The sequence below is a fragment of the Dama dama genome, chromosome 24 (assembly GCF_033118175.1).
Source record: "Dama dama isolate Ldn47 chromosome 24, ASM3311817v1, whole genome shotgun sequence".
In the NCBI taxonomy this organism is placed as follows: domain Eukaryota; kingdom Metazoa; phylum Chordata; class Mammalia; order Artiodactyla; family Cervidae; genus Dama; species Dama dama.
The window spans coordinates 17555944-17573012 of record NC_083704.1 but is presented as its reverse complement, the minus strand read 5'-3'; the positions used below and the strand labels follow the sequence as shown (position 1 = coordinate 17573012).

Sequence of the window (17069 nt, the reverse complement as noted above, 5' to 3'; positions counted from 1 at the left end):
CAGCTGAAGGCTGAGAGACGCCCCCATATACTCACACCTGCCAGTGGCCCAGGGGCAGGGCCAGCGCTGAGTCCAGTGTGCCTGCCCTCGCTGCCCTCACCTGCCACCACCCACCCTCCTCAACTCCATCCCCACCCGCCCCTCACACACACGCAGACCCACACCCCGTGTGGTGATGCTCCTCTGACACACCCAGCCAGCCCACCCCCCGTTCCTGCCTGCCTGACCTCCTGTCCGCTTTCTCCCTTCTAGTACGAGGAGCAGCCCCAGTGGGAAGACAACCTCTACATGTATATCTATTTTGTCGTCTTCATCATCTTTGGGTCTTTCTTCACCCTGAACCTGTTCATCGGTGTCATCATTGACAACTTCAACCAACAGAAGAAAAAGATACGTCGAGCATGGGCTTCGCGGGCTGCACGGCAGGGCTGGGTGCCAGGCACCTGGTGGCCTCACTGGCTCCCGGCCCCATTCTTCCTTCCTGTTGGGGACTAAGCTCCCACTGGGATGGGGTGCGAGAGGGGTGTATCCATGATGTGACCTGCTTAGGCCTGTAAGTGTGTGACAAGGGGCCCCACGCCTGCCCTAGTCTGAGAGATGAGGCTCCTGAGAGAAGCTGGGGTGAGAGTTGGGACTATTCACCTGGCCCATGATCAGGGATCATGGGGGTGGGGGTGGGGAGCCACTGCACAGAGGCCTGGGTCTTCCCAGAGTTCCATCCTAGAAGGTACGATTGGGTGGCGGGCAAGCCAAGTGGGCAGAGGGAACTTCCAGGATGGCTGAGCTGGGCAGGGGAGAGGATGGAGGTCGGGGCTGCATTTGCAAGTCCCAAAGTCAGAGAGAGCTTAAGGTGAATGGGGAAAGGGACCCTGGAGAAGCAGGTCTGGGATGGTGGTTGAGGGGGAATCTCTGATGTAGGATAAGGCATACCTTTCTCCCCCAGGAGAGGAAGTGAGGAGGAGGGCCACCCTGGCACCCTCACCAAGGAGGCTAGATCCCCGAGAACCCCCAAACGAGGCTGGTGCCTGTCTCTCTGCACTTAGGGGGCCAGGACATCTTCATGACAGAGGAGCAGAAGAAGTACTACAATGCCATGAAGAAGTTGGGCTCCAAGAAGCCCCAGAAGCCCATCCCACGGCCCCTGGTAAGTCAGGCTCTCAATTTGGTGGGAGTGGGGAAGATCTGCCTGAAGAGGGCACTGGGAAGCCCCCACACCACAAGACCAACTATCGGGGCCTCTTCACAGTCTTTTGGTGCAACCTGGGGCCCTTGGCCTGTCCAGGGAAGGAGGGGCCTCCAGTCATGCACAGGGGCCTCAGTCTCATGGAGGTAGAGGGGAAGGCGTGAGACAGCTGTGGGAGCCCAGGAACTTCTGAGTGAGGCCCCTCCTCCCCTACAGCGCTGCAGGCTTTCCCCGGGGAGGGCTGGGCAGCCCCTGTGTAACCTCATCCTTGTAACTCCCTGACCTGTAGAGTCCCCAGGTGGCCGGGGCCTGGGGGTGGGTGGTGCTGGGTTCTCTGCTAGGCTGACTCCCTTGGCCAAATCAGGCCAACACACACCCATGTGTGTGTATGTGTGTGTGTGTGCTGGAGCAGGATGGGGGCAATACTTAGGTAACTCAGGTGAAAGTGTTAGTCACTCCGTCATGTCCAACTCCTTGTGACCCCACAGACTGTAGCCCACCAGGCTCCTCTGTCCATGGGATTCTCCAGGCAAGAATACTGGAGTGGGTTGCCATTTCCTCCTCCAGGGGATCTTCCTGACCCAGGGATCAAACCCAGGTCTCCTGCATTGCAGGCAGATTCTTTACCAGCTGAGCCACCAGGGAAGCCCAGGTTATGCAGGTGATGGTACCTAAATCATTAGCTTGTAAGTGGCAACCCGTTTTTGCATCCAATTCATCCATGTCATCTGACTCTTTCCTGTTCTCCATGCTCTGGTCTAGGTTAGAAGTGTGTGTGTGTTTTCAATTATTTATAATCACCTCTCTTCCCCAAAATGGGGCTCCCCTGGTGGATCAGATGGTAAAGAATCTGCCTGCAATGCGGGAGACCGGGGTTCAACCCCTGGGTTGGGAATATCCCCTGGAGAAGAGCATGGCAACCTACTCCAGTAGTCCTGCCAGGAGAATCCAATGGACAGAGGAGCCTGGCGGGCTACAGTTCATGAGGTTGCAAAGAGTCAGACATGATTGAGTGACTAACAGTTTCCCCAAAATAGTCTTACAATTCAAGACACACACATATATATATAGTCAATGGAATAAATAAAACAAATTCCATAGAAAGAATGAAGAAATTTTGTTAACCTGAGAGCTGAGACAGTTTCTAGAGCTGAACTTTAGATCTGACCTTGAGCCTTCAGACAGTGGGAACAAAAAGAGAAGCTTGATGAACAACGGGCTAAGGAAACTTGGGGTAAGAGAAGTCCTTTCCTGAAGTGCCATGAGAGATGGCGTCTGGGACAAGGAGCCCGGGGCTGGGCCTGGAAGCCCAGGGAGCTTTCAGCAGGGAACCAGGCTGGCCAGCCTCCTGCCTTTTTCCTCTCCCCGTGACAGTCTGTGGGCATTGGACGCCCCTGCCCCAGAGGGTAGAGTAGGAGGATGGGTGGTCTGGGCTGAGAGGCAGCAAAGGAGGCCTGCTAGCCTGTCTGAGGTCCCTGCTGAGCGGGTCCTTTGGCCTTCCTTTCAGAACAAGTACCAGGGCTTCATATTCGACATTGTGACCAAGCAGGCCTTCGACGTCACCATCATGTTTCTCATCTGCTTAAACATGGTGACCATGATGGTGGAGACAGACGACCAGAGCCCTGAGAAGGTCAACATCTTGGCCAAGATCAACCTGCTGTTCGTAGGCATCTTCACAGGCGAGTGTATCTTCAAGATGGTTGCCCTGCGCCACTATTACTTCACCAACAGCTGGAACATCTTCGACTTCGTGGTCGTCATTCTCTCCATCGTGGGTGGGTATGCACGTCAGCTGGGCAGAGAAGGCCTCCCAGGCCAGGCGTCTCGCTCCCTCCAGCCCCTGATGTGTACTCAGTGCCAAGTACGCCAGCTTCCTGCATTCTTTGCTCCCTACAGTCCTTCCTACCCCCACCCCCACAATCACACACACACATCTGGGAAGGCCACTCAGGCCAAGGGGCCAGCTTGGCAGAGGAGCCAACAGCCCCTCCTGGTCCCACCCTCCCTGAGGCCCTAGAACACAGCTCTCTGTTTGGAGAGCTTCAAGGGTGAGTCTAGGAAAGGGAATGGGCCTTTGGGGGTTCCCTGCCTTCCCAAGGGAAAACCTTCAAGCCCAAGGAAGAGTCTCCAGAGTTGGGAGGCCGGTGGCCCTCTAAAGTAGAAGTTAACCCTGGAGATGGACATTCTGGAGTTGAGAATTGCCACCTGGCCACCCTGGTGTGTGCCAGGCTTCTTCAGACATCACTTGCCTCATGCAATTCACCATATAAAGTCAGCACCAAGGCAGGGAAATCATTCAACTAGGGAGAAGCAGAGATAGGAATCCCACATAGTCTACTCAGGCTGATACAACAAAAATAGCAGACTGGGGAACTCACAAACAACAGAAATCTACTTCTCACAGATCTGGATGCTGGAAGTCCAAGAGGAAAGCACCAGCATGATCAGGTTTTCTGCTGAGGGTCCTTTTCCTGGCTCACAACCCACACCTTCTTGCTGTGTCCTCACAAATTGGAAGGGGCCAGGGAGCTCCCCGAGCCGCTTCTCTAAGGGCACTAAGCCCATTCATTCGCGCTCCACCCTCATGAAACTAAGCCCCTCCCATGGCCCACCTCCCAAGACCATCATCTTTGAGGGGGGAAATTTCAACAGACAAACTTAGGGGGAAGCAGAAACATTGAGAACAGAGCACACGCCCATATCTGTTTGACCTCAGAGCCTTCCTTCTTTAAAGAACAGTTTTATTAAGATATACTTTACATAACACAACACCCACCCTTTCAAGTGTACAATTCAGTACTTTTAAATATAGTCACATGCCTGTGCAACCATCATTATGCTCTAATTTTAGAATATTTTCCTTACCCCCAAAAGAGATTCTGTACCCACTGAGCTCACCATTTTCCCTGTCCCTACCCGCTGGCAGCTCAGTTGGTAAAGAATCCGCCAGCCTTGTAGGAGACCCTGGTTTGATTCCTGGGTCAGGTAGATCCCCTGGAGAAGGGATAGGCTACCAACTCCAGTATTCTTGGACTTCCCTTGTGGCTCAGCTGGTAAAGAATCCACCCACAATGCAGGAGACCTGGGTTCGATCCCTGGGTTGTGAAGATCCCCTGGAGAAGGGAAAGGCTACCCACTCCAGTATTCTGGCCTGGAGAATTCCATGGAGTCAGTCTATACAGTCCATGGTCAGAACTATACAGTCCATGGAGTCAGAAAGAGCTGGACATGACTGAGCAACTTTCAGAGTCACAGCCAGGCACCCCCTGGCAGCCACTAATCTAAAATTTTGAGGGACTGCCAAACTATTTTCCAAAGTGACTGCACCACGTTACAATCCCAAATTCAATGTAGGAGGGTTCCAGTTACTCCGTATCCTCACCAACACTTGTTCCTGTCTGTATTTTTTAATTACAGCCTTGCTAATTGGTATGGAGTGACAGCTCATTGAGGTTTTGGTTTGCATTTCCCTGATGACTAATGATGATAAAGATCTCTTCACGTGTTTATTGGTCATTTTCCTTGGTATATCTTGGTATATAACAGGAGAAGTATCTTGGAGGAATGTCTGTTCCAATCCTTTGCTCGATTTTTTAATTGACTTATTTGTGTTTTTATTGAGTTGTAAGAATTCTTTATATATTCCGGAGGCCAGTCCCTTATCAGATACACAATTTGCAGATATTTTCTCCCATTCTGTAGGTTCTTTTCACTTTCATGGTTGTCACCTCTTGAAGCACAGAGGTTTTAAGTCCAATGTATCAATACTTTATTTTGTCACTTGTGTTCAGAGCCCAATCTGGACCCTGCCCCCACAGACCTCTGCCGTGGGATAACTGGCTTTCATCTTTCTGCCATGTATAGCCTCTTCAGTGACTCAGAGGGAAAGGCAGGGGCCAAGAGAGGGGTTGCTGTGGCTATAGTGATGCGCAGATGCTTAGAAGCTAGGAGTGGGGTCAGGAAATTCTCCAGGAGGTCTCAGGCGGGGATGAGGGTGAGACCATGCCTGGTGGGACTAGAGAGGAGCTTTTCTCTAAAGCAGGTGTCAGGAGCTTGAACGGAGCCCTGAGGGACAGTCTCAAAGATTCCAGGAAGTGTAGACTATATTCAGGAACTACTGGTCCCAGAGCTTGTGTACCAGAGAGGCATGGTTAATAGCTCAACTTGGAGCCAGAGTGTCTGAGTCAAATCCCCACTTCTCACAGACTAGGTGGCAACTTGGATAAGTTACCTCACCTCTCAGTTTCCGCTTCTGGAAAATGAGGATGATAGTATCAGCTTACCTCCTAGGGTAACTGGAAGGGGTAAATGAATGTGTGAATTGCTCAGCCCAGTGCTTTATTGACAGTGAACACTTGACACATGTTAGTGAGTGACATTATTATTAGGTTGGTACAAAAGTAATTGCGGTTTTGGACTGTGAATTCTAAACCATTATAACTAGGCTCGAGCACATCTTTATTCATCAAAGTAGGAGCCATTACAATCAACACATTTTTGCCAATGAGAAATGAGTGTTTATTCCTGTTGCACAAAAATCCATGCCTTGGGATTCGATGAACTCTTGGAAAGCATTTTCTGCCTCCTGCTGGTTGTGGAAGCGTTTTCCCTGCAAAAAGTTGTCGAGATGCTTGAAGAAGTGATAGTGGGTTGGTGAGAGGTCAGGTGAATATGGCGGATGAGGCAAAACTTCATAGCCCAAATCGTTCAACTTTTGAAGTGTTTGTTGTTCAGTGTGTGGTTGAGCACTGTCATGGAGAACTGGGCCCTTTCTTTTGACCAATGCTGGCTATAGGTGTTGCATTTTTCAGTGCATCTCATTGATTTGCTGAGCATACTTCTCACATGTAATGGTTTCGCAGAGATTCCAAAAGCTGTAGTAGATCAGATGGGCAGCAGACCTCCAAACAGTGACCATGACCTTTTTTGGTATAAATTTGGCTTTGAAGAGTGCTTTGGAGTTTCTTCTTGGTCCAGCCACTGAGCTGGTCATCACTGGTCGTGATGTATAATCCAGTTTTCGTCGCACACCACAATCTGATTAAGAAATGGTTCATTGTTGTTGCGTAGAATAAGAGAAAATGACATTTCAAAAGGATGATTTTTTTTTATTTGAGGTCAACTTAAGAGGCACCCACTTATCGAGCTGTTTCACCTTTCCAATTTGCTTCAATGTTGAAAGACTGTAGACTGGTCAGCGTTGAGTTTTGGCTCATGTGAGGATCAGCTTCAGTGATCCTCTCAATTGGTCGTTGTCAGCTTCCAATGGCCAGCCACTGTGCTCCTCATCTTCAAGGCTATCATGTCCTTTGCAAAACTTCTTGAACCACCACTGCACTGTACATTCGTTAGCAGCTCCTGAGCAAATGTATTGTTGATGTTGCAAGTTATCTGTGCTGTTTTACAACCCATTTTGAACTCAAAAAAGAAAATCACTCAAACATGTTTTTTGTCTAACATCATCTCCATAGTCTAAAATAAACATAAAATAAACAGCAGGTAATAAGTCATTAGCAAAAATAAATAAATAAATAAAGCAAGAAATGCACATTAAAATGATGTAGAACCTAGCCACATTTATTTAAAATGTATTCCAATATCAAATGGCAAATTTCAACAATACAAAAACCACAATTTCTTTTGCACCAACCTAATATATGAGAAGTCTGGAAAGTTAACTTGGGCCAATAGGAGGCAAGTATATTCCATTCTTTCTTCTATAACTTACATCCATGCTCCTTGAAACTTCAAACCCAGCGTAGTCAGTAGAGTCGGGGTAGGCAGGCCTTGCAGCTAGCAGGGGTGGGAAGGTCACAGGAAGCACCTCAGAGAGGCTGAGTTGTGACAGGTGAGGTGTGAGGAGTGCGCCAACGGCCTGGCCAGTGCCTCTTGTATTTCAGTGTGCACACGAACCACCTGGACTTGTTAAAACACAGGGGGTCTGGGGCGGAGCTGAGATTCTGCATTTCTGATGAGTGCCCAGGAAATCCCAAGGCTGTTGGTCCTCAGACCACACTCTGAGCATCAAGGAGCTAAAAGTTCTAGAGTTCTGGTCCAAGCTAGGCCATCAGGGATGCTGAGCAAGTCCGCTGAGGCCCCCGAACCACAATCTGGATAATGGGCCTAGTATTGGCTGTACTGTGCAGGTAGGCTCAGGAGACTAAGGAGCTGAGGGCTGAGAAGACACTTTGCAAAGGATGCAGGAACTGTGGGTCCTTTTCTGGATCATAAATGCAGAAACGGAGACTCAGGTGGGTGAAGGCAGGGTCTTTCCAGGCCCCAGGTGACCCAGGCCTCCACTCCCAGGCTCCTTGCTATGCAGAGACCCCTCCCAGAGAAGCTGGGCTGGAGGGAGGATAGTGATGCCACCGGTAGCCACAGTCTCCGCTGTTTCCCACAGGCACTGTGCTCTCAGACATCATCCAGAAGTACTTCTTCTCCCCGACGCTCTTCCGCGTCATCCGCCTGGCCCGCATCGGCCGCATCCTCAGGCTGATCCGCGGGGCCAAGGGCATCCGCACGCTGCTCTTCGCCCTCATGATGTCCCTGCCCGCCCTCTTCAACATCGGGCTGCTGCTCTTCCTCGTCATGTTCATCTACTCCATCTTCGGCATGGCCAACTTCGCCTACGTCAAGTGGGAGGCCGGCATCGACGACATGTTCAACTTCCAGACCTTCGCCAACAGCATGCTGTGCCTCTTCCAGATCACCACGTCGGCGGGCTGGGACGGGCTCCTCAGCCCCATCCTCAACACGGGGCCCCCCTACTGCGACCCCAACCTGCCCAACAGCAACGGCTCCCGGGGCAACTGCGGGAGCCCCGCAGTGGGCATCCTCTTCTTCACCACCTACATCATCATCTCCTTCCTCATCGTGGTCAACATGTACATCGCCATCATCCTGGAGAACTTCAGCGTGGCCACAGAGGAGAGCACGGAGCCCCTGAGTGAGGACGACTTTGACATGTTCTACGAGATCTGGGAGAAGTTCGACCCGGAGGCCACCCAGTTCATCGAGTATTCGGCCCTGTCCGACTTCGCCGACGCCCTGTCGGAGCCGCTCCGGATCCCCAAGCCCAACCAGATAAGCCTCATCAATATGGACCTGCCCATGGTGAGCGGGGACCGCATCCACTGCATGGACATCCTCTTTGCCTTCACCAAGAGGGTCCTGGGCGAATCTGGGGAGATGGACGCCCTGAAGATCCAGATGGAGGAGAAGTTCATGGCGGCCAACCCGTCCAAGATCTCCTACGAGCCCATCACCACCACGCTGCGGCGGAAGCACGAGGAGGTGTCGGCCACGATCATCCAGCGGGCCTTCCGCCGGCACCTGCTGCAGCGCTCGGTCAAGCACGCCTCCTTCCTCTACCGCCGGCAGGCGGGCAGCAGCGGCCTCTCGGACGAGGACGCCCCGGAGCAGGAGGGCCTCATCGCCTACATGATGAACGAGAACTTCTCCCGCCGCCCCGGCCCGCCCTGCAGCTCCTCGGTCTCCTCCACGTCCTTCCCGCCCTCCTACGACAGCGTCACCAGGGCCACCAGCGACAACCCCCAGGTGCGGGCGTCTGACTACAGCCCTAGCGAGGATCTCGCCGACTTCCCCCCAACCCCCGACAGGGACCGCGAGTCAGTCGTGTGAGCGCAGCCCAGGGAGGGGGGCGCCCGCGCAGAGCATCGTGGCAAACCCAAGGGCAGCCGCTGGGCCGTCCGACCTTTGCTTTGGGCTTCGGGAGTGAGAGCGGAGCCTCGCCCTGTGGACCGACCAAGCAGTCCTGTGCACCGCGCCGATGGCTGGGAGCACTTGGCCGAGCTGTCCGTCTGGGGTTACCAGTCCTGGGGGCCGGGTCTGGTCCGGCAGCGCCCTGGGGCTCTGACCACCTCCGTCCCAGCTGCTGAGACAAAACGCGAAACCAAGACTATGTTGTGAATGGGCTTTCATACATTTATTATATTTGATATTTTTTTACTTGAGCAAAGAACTAACATTTTTTTTTTTCATGGATGGATCGGCAGCGATTCACACTGCCTCTTCCTAACTCGGAACAAGAGTGTCTGTGGAGTTGCTGGGGCCCTGCTGTCAATGCAAAAGTGAGATCCGGTCTGGGTCCCGCGGGCCTTCACTGCCTGGGGCGGGCAGAAAGGGGGTCCCCCGCCGCTTGGGCTGAGGTTCCAGGAGGGATGAACCCCTTCCCATACAGACGTGCACGCACTCTCACACTCACAGAGGCCAGACACAAGCCACATGTGGCCTGGACTCCCCGAGGCGAGCGGCCCCCCCCAGGTGGGATTCTTGTCAGCCAGGGCTCACTCATTGCCCCGTTTCCCCCTGTATGCTTATGCAGGCCACCCTGGAGTCAGGCCTATAAATACAACAAGCTTCCAGAAGAGAGCGGCCCGGCTCCCAGGGCTTGTCCTCGGCACTGACGTTGCCTTTCTTCCCTGTAGAGCTTGGCCTCTGTTAGAGTATTAACATTAAGGGAAGGGCTTGAGGGAGGCACATACGTCCTGCCACCCAGCTTGTCCGTGCTGCCCAGCCTGGCTGGCCCTGCCCCAGCAAGAGAAGGCTGAGCACGTGGGGTTGGGGTGAAGAACCCACTCCACAGCCCCCAGCACGGTGCCCTCCAGCCCGCGTGGAGAATGGAATCGCTGTTATCACCCAGGCTCTGTCTCCAGACCTTTCTGCCTCTGCCCAGGGCTGAGGGGGTGCCCGTGTGGACCCCAGGTCCTCTCCAGCTGCGGCAGCACAGGAGTGGGGAGGGCTACCCAGGCCGCGTGCACGGAAGGGGCTGCAGGACGCTCAGGAGGGGAATGGACCCCAGGTCTCCTGGGAAGGGGAGTCGAGTGACCCTGGACCAGCGCCCCCCTCCCCGCCCCGTTCAGCCCGGAGTCCCGGTGGCACCGCACTCGGGACCTCCTGGCGCGGGGTCCAGGCTGCCCACGGGTCTTGTGAGCAGGCCTTTTCAGGGAAAAATACCTTTTCTAGTCCAATTACCACCACCCTCCCCACCCCCCACCCCCTCCCCCCTCGCCCCACGCCCCCTCCCCGCCACAGGGCCTCTTCAGCTGCTGACAATCCTACTGAGCATATGCAAATCTTTCAATGTAGAGAACTGTCACCCTGAGAGTGACAGTGGTGGCTGGTGGAGGCTGTGCAGGCAGGGGCTCGGCTGCCCAAGTCCCCTCTCCAGCAAAGCCGCCCTCCACCCGGCGGCCACCTCACAGGCCGCCTCTCGGGGCAGCCCCGGAAGCCAGAAGCTGGCTGTCCTAACCTACCTCGCCGAGCCGTCGGGGGGCCGGCTGTGGGGAGCTGAGGGGGAACCGCCAGCGGCGAGTCAAGTATTACCGTTTCTTCCTGTCACTCGAGTTCCCTTGGCGGCAGCCCCAGCCGCCCCCCCCACCCCGCCCCCAGTGATTTCTCTTCTCTCATGTTCCCTTGAAGTCTGGCGTGGGATGTGGTTTTAACTGTCCCAGCACCACTTCTCTGAGTGGAAATCTTATTTTTGTAGCTCTCTGTGCTGTGCTCTCAAGGCTGGGAGAGGTGTGTGCCCTCCGCGACGCCTGGCACCCTGCATGGGCAGGGAGGCCGGCCGGGCTGCAGGCCCGGCTGACCGGAAGGAGGCCGGGGTTGGTGTGTGGGGACAGCCCGGGAGCCTGAGGCAGCTGCCGGGCCGGCCACTGACTGCAGCCCGTGTGGCCGAGGGCGGGGCCGAGCTAGACCGACTCCTTAGCTTGTGTCTCTCATTGCTTTTTTCCAGAACTGCATAGTGACCAGCAGAGTGGGAGCAGGAGGGGAGGACACAGGAGGGAGGGAGAAGCACCAAGTGCCAGCCGTTGTCTGAACCACCCAAGCACTTCTCACCAAACTTCGTGCATAAATAAGATGCATATTTTTAAAACAAATCAATAAATGGCTTACATGACCTGGTCTGGACTCGGTCCATTTTTTTTTTTTAAATATAGCTGATTTACAAATTGATAATATTGTGTTAGTTTCTGGTGTACAGAAAAGTGATTCAGTTGCACATACACACATATATTTGAGGGGGGGACAGATACCTGTTAAGTTGGTGTGTGAAGAGACATGACCCCCAATGTCATCAAATCCAGCCTTTGTTTTTGCCTCTCCCTGTCCCCTTCAACTTTATTCAGTGGAGATAAACTTCCTTGGCCCCAGATGAAAACCAGGCCAGCCCTGGGGCTTTTCCACTCAATTCTTGGTGAAACAGCAGCCTTCAGCCACCCTGCGTTGTAAATACCACCTTAGCTTCCTTCTGAGCATGTCCAGTCCCATGACAGTCAGAGATGGGGCGGCTGGACAGGCACCATGCGGGCATCCTCAGGCTTGCGGGGCCTTCTCCCGGTGGTCTCCCAGCCCTGGGGATGCACTCTTCCGGGTGCCCCATGACCCCTTCTTTGCCCATGGGTACCCGTGGGTCCGTTCAGCCTCTTCCTGCCAAGCCCCTGGGCTCCCCCAGTAGCCCTGCGGTGGCGGCTCACACAGGCCCTCTCCGCCTGCTGCCTCTGCCCCACCCACACTGGCCTGCCGCCCGGCCCTGGCAGCCCCGCACTCCACAGCCACCACCAGAGCAGCTGGCCCACAGCCCTGCTCCCAGATCCCAGAGCTGGACTCAGATCCCTGTCACTGGTCCACCCGAGTTTCCTCAGCCCCAGGGGGGCCCAGTCCTCACTTGGAAAACAAACTTACGGTCACCAAAGGGGAAAAGTGGGGGTGGGGAAGGATAAATTAAGAATCGAGGATTAACCTAGACACACTACTGGGCTTCCCTGGTCGCTCAGACGGTAAAGAATCTACCTGCAACGTGGGGAACCCGGGTTCGATCCCTGGGTTGGGAAGATTCCCCTGGAGGAGGGCATGGCAACCCACTCCAGTATTCTTGCCTGGAGAATCCCCATGGACAGAGGAGCTGGTGGGCTACAGTCCATGGGGTCGCAAAGAGTCAGACACGCCTGAGTGACTCAGCACAGCACACTACTGTATATAAAACATGATCCACAGGGACCTGCCATAGAGCACAGGGAGCTCTACCCAATACTGTATTAGCCTATACGGGCGAAGGATCTGACAAAGGATGGAGGTATGTACATGTATAACTGAATCACTTTGCTCTACACCTGCAACTAACAATAACCTAACACAACACTGTAAATCACCTACCCCTCCCACAGAAGACGCTGGCCTGGGAGGTGGCAGGCTGATCCAGAGGGAGGCAAGAGGGGGCCTTGCGGTCATGCACCACTGCAGCTGTCACCCGGCCGCTCTGGGGCGAGGCAGGGGTCCAGGCTCCACGAGGGACGGACGCCGGCTCCTGTGTCAGAGGGAAGGCATGCGGCCCGGGATCTCAGCCCTTGGCAGGGGCAGAGATGCTCCTGGACAGACGTCAGCTCTCAGCCTGGGGCCGCGGCCCTGGCAGCTCCCTGCCCCGTGCCAGCCGCTCTTCCGCCTCAGCCCTGACAGCCACGGGACTCGGTGCCCTGAGGCTGGGAGGGGCAGGGAGACAGCCAGGCACTCAGTCCTCCAGGTGCAGATGGAGCAGGCAGCAGCCGAGAGCCAGGAGACGCCAAAGGCCACCTCTCCTGGGCTGGGGGTGCCACAGGACTGGACACCCTTCAGCGCTCTGTCCTGTGTGTGTGGGCTCCCTAAGGGCTGGGGAAGGCCAAGCCAGCACTTCCTACCACCCTCTCCAGCCCGGCCCGTGCCCGGCACAGACAGGAGCCCAGGGACGTTAAAACAATAGACACCCCACCAACCCAGCTCTTCAGTACCCACAAGGTTCGCCTGGACCCTCTCCTCCATTTGAACCCTTCCCGCCTTTCTGTCCTATGCAACCCTTGGCCCCGTTTCTCAGCCACATTTCTACCTTCCATTCCTTATTCTTCTGGAAGGAGGTCACCTACGTGGAGGGCATGGGCAGATTCACATACAGGGTAGCCTTAAGGCACAGTAGCCAGTGTCCATGTTGAGGAGGGGGCAGGTGTGCCCACAGGGAGATGCCTGAAACCCTAAGACTGAACCTCAGGCTTCCTGTCCCAACCACCGTGGACCACGATCCTTGGGATGGGGGAGGCAGACAGAACAGGGGTGGGGGGCAAGGGCCTTGGTTTAGAAATGACACTCAAAGCCTGGCAGCTGCCAACCTCTGTCTGGGGGGGGGGACCCCAAGAGGCTCCCACCCGAGGCACCTCTCTCCTGGGGGTGTCCCAAGTCAGCGTAAATGGCAGTGGAGGGGGCTGGGCCAGCCCAAGCCCAGCACATACAATCACCGTTCTCCCAAGCACTTCCTCCCATGCCAGCTCATGGGGCTGGCATCCACGGTCAGCTGCCAGGCACCTGCTGCTGGAGAGAAAAGGCCCATCACCCCAGCCTCCAATGGCAGCATGAGCCGGCTTGGGTTCCAGAGAGGCGTGCAAATCGCAGCAGAGCCCCCTTCCCCGGATGTGGGCCGAGCGGCGGCGGTCCATCCCGTCCTCCTGCCCCGCCGTCCTCTGTGTCTGGCTGCCGTGGGCTGAGCCTGCCTCCAGGATTTGCTCTTGGAGCCGTGTCTCCTGGGGACCATCTGTCTGCCACTCACCCTCTCGGGCTGCACTTCCTGGACAGCCAGGGGCCAGGCTGCTTCTGCGTGTGGGGCCAAGGGAGGTTCTGCAAGGACAGAGGGCAGGGAGGGCTTGACCAAGAGGAGAGGCCGGCTCGATGGAGATAATTGGGCCTCCTGTATCCTGTATCAATCCATCACGTTTATAGTCTTCCCTCCAGACAGGAGACAACGAGGAAATGACAAAAGCCAATAAGGCCAATAAATGAAGGGTAATGGAATAACCAGTATGTGCAGCCCTGAGCCCTAGAGCCTGGAGCAGGCTGAGCCCCTCCCCTCCCCTCTCTTCCCCACCCCCACCCCCCAACCCACCCACCGCCGGTCTCTGTCCTGACTTCAGCCACAGGCCCCCGAGGGACAGGCGAAACCAGTCAGCAGCCTCCATGGGGGTGTCCAGCTGGAGATCCGCTACTCAGTTCCAGCTGGAGTCCTCCCCGCCTCCTCTCTCTGTCTCTCTCACACCCCACATCTAATCCCGCAGGAAATCCTGTTGGCTCTGCCTTCAGAATACATCCCAAGTCTGACCACTTCTCAACACCTCCATGGCCACCATTGCTGGTCTGAGCCACACTGCCTCTCGCCTGGAATCTCCCGAAGGCCTCCTGCTTGGTCCTGGGCCCAGCCCATTCTCAACACAGCAGCCAGTGGGATCTATTAAAAGTCATGCTTTTGGCTCAGGCTGCTGCTTTACACAGAACCCCAGTGGCCCCCAGCTCACCCAGAGAACAGACAATGTTTTCTATCAACTAGTCAAGAATTTACATGACATATCCAGTTCCTCTTTTTTTTTTTTTTTTTTTGAGGGATCTTTGGAGAAGGCAATGGCACCCCACTCCAGTACTCTTGCCTAGAAAATCCCATGGATGGAGGAGCCTGGTAGGCTGCAGGCCATGGGGTCGCGAAGAGTCGGACATGACTGAGCAACTTCCCTTTCACTTTTCCTTTCATGCATTGGCGAAGGAAATGGCAACCCACTTCAGTGTTCTTGCCTGGAGAATCCCAGGGACGGAGGAGCCTGGTGGGCTACCATCTATGGGGTCGCACAGAGTCGGACAGAACTGATGTGACTTAGCAGCACCAGCAGAGGGATCTTCACTCTCTGCTTGAGTTGTTTACAAAACGAAATAGGGGCTGAGGTCTGACAGCGCTACCATTTCACTGTTGAGGACACTTGGATACCTTGCAGGGTCCAGGCTCCCGAAAGGCAGTTGTTGTTTAGTCACTAAGTCATGTCCAACTCTTTGCAACCCCACGGACTGTAGCCCACCAGTTCCTCTGTCCCTGGGATTTTCCAGGCAAGAATACTGGAGTGGGTTGCCATTTCCTTCTCCAATGCATGAAAGTGAAAAGTGAAAGTGAAGTTGCTCAGTCGTGTCTGACTCTTAGCGACCCCATGGACTACAGCCCACCAGGCTCCCCCATCCATGGGATTTTCCAGGCAAGAGTACTGGAGTGGGGTGCCATTGCCTTCTCCCCAGAAGGCAGTACCAGTCCTCAAAGACATGGGGAGCTGAATGGGTGAGCCCCACTTTGACTCTTCTCTAGGGGACATTTCTGTGGATAAATAATCATAGTCTCCAGTCAAGAGCACAAGCCCAGTTCAGCGCCTCCCAAAAGTGGCCTCACTCCATACTGAAGCCAGCCTTCCCCCCAAGAAACACAGGGGAGCCCTGCCACCACCACTGACTTCTATTTCCCCAATCATCTCATTTCAGAAGCCCCTGGCCCAGGGCCTTTACTGTGGCCACTCCATTCCACTACAGCCTCCTTCCCTCCCCATCTCAGGAAGCAGCAGGTGGATACTGGGTCCTTCTGGGAACTGACGCAGTTCCTCCAGAAGCCAGCTTTGCATACCTCGGATTTCAGAGAGAGGAAGCCTTGGATCTTGTCTTGAAACAGTTAACTAACTTCAAGTGGGGGACCGGGAATACCCACTCATCCAACGCTTGCATAACTAACAAAGCCAGCCAAGTGGCCTTCACTGGACTCCGGGTACTTTCTTTTGAAGCCTGTACCTGCTCCCTGTGGACATGGCAAGTGGCCTGTGCTAGGCATGTAACCATTCCTGCTGGTCCCCCGAGCCTTGCGGAGGCTTATTTGGAGAGCAGGCCTCCAACAGCACCCCAGCCCTAACCTCAGCACAGGCTGTGTGCTTTCCGTGCAGGAAAAAGGAACGTTTCCAGGTGGAAATCTTCCAAATGTGTCTTCCCCAATCACCCTGTCACCAGATTGTTCTAAGCAAAAACTTTCTCGTAAATTATCTTTGCCTTTGACTGTTCACACACAAAGGTCGCATAGTTGTCTGCCTCTGGTATCACACACGTAGCTGGGGAGATGGTTTCAGAGGTTCCCACAGCTGGAATCTCCAGAGGAATTCTGACCAAGAAAGGGGACATGAGGTCATGATGAAGAGGGAGAGAAGGTGGGGAGGACTCAGACAGCTAGAGAGGGGAGGGACTCTATCCAGCCCACCTTGCCCCTCCCATCTCCAAGCTGCCGTTTCTTTGGTGTTGCTCCCACCACCGCATCCAAATGAACAAATGATAAAATGCTCAACGAGGAACAATAATACAGTGGTATCAATGAGCACACATAGCACCTGAGTCTTGCTTCCTAAATACTATTCTGGGGACTTCCCTGGTGGTCCAGAGGCTAAGACACCGAACTCCCAGTGCAGGGGGCCTGGGTTTGATCTCTGGTCAGGGAGTTAGGTCCCACATGCCACAACTAAGAGTTTGCATGCTGCAACTAAGACCCAGCACAACTACACAAACAAATATTTTTTAAAAAGATTATAAATACCATTCTCCATTCAAAGGAAATAGGATTCCTTGGTGAAATGGCTGGTTCATTGTTAGAGCAGAGAAAAAATACAAGATGAGCCCTGGACCATCCTGGAAAGTAAGAGAGTACTTAGGCTGATAGATACACATCAAAACACACAGGAGGCAGTTTGAATGGGCCAGTTCATAAGTTTAGAAGGAGGAGAGGAGTGACAAATCATCAGTGGATGAAAATTAAGGTAAAAGTTTGATGAGCAACATAGTCTCAAAGTATCCTCCCACAATTGCTTTTTATAGCTTTCTTAATTTAACAGTGGGGAGGGGGAATTTGGTGCTCACCTCCTAAACCAGGTGATGGAAGACAACATTTCTAACAAATGAGAAAATGTACATTGCATGCCTCCCCATGTGATATCAGAGAGACACATCATAACCTATGTGGTAATCTTACCGAAAATGCACAACCTGAAAGTAATCATGAGGAAAC

The 17069-nt window shown here is 54.2% G+C and overlaps 1 protein-coding gene across 3 annotated transcripts in view; it reads left to right on the top strand.

The window, feature by feature from the left end:
* The window catches only part of SCN5A (sodium voltage-gated channel alpha subunit 5), an 83542-nt gene extending 73421 nt beyond the window's left edge, over positions 1 to 10121 (top strand). For all 3 annotated transcript variants that reach the window (XM_061129122.1, XM_061129121.1, XM_061129123.1), the window contains 4 exons: positions 253 to 390; positions 1040 to 1144; positions 2691 to 2961; positions 7587 to 10121. In XM_061129122.1, coding sequence (XP_060985105.1) covers positions 253 to 390; positions 1040 to 1144; positions 2691 to 2961; positions 7587 to 8827 — 1755 coding nt within the window. In that variant the 3' untranslated portion in view covers positions 8828 to 10121. The remainder of the gene's footprint in view (positions 1 to 252; positions 391 to 1039; positions 1145 to 2690; positions 2962 to 7586) is intronic.
* The last annotated feature ends 6948 nt before the right edge of the window (positions 10122 to 17069 follow it).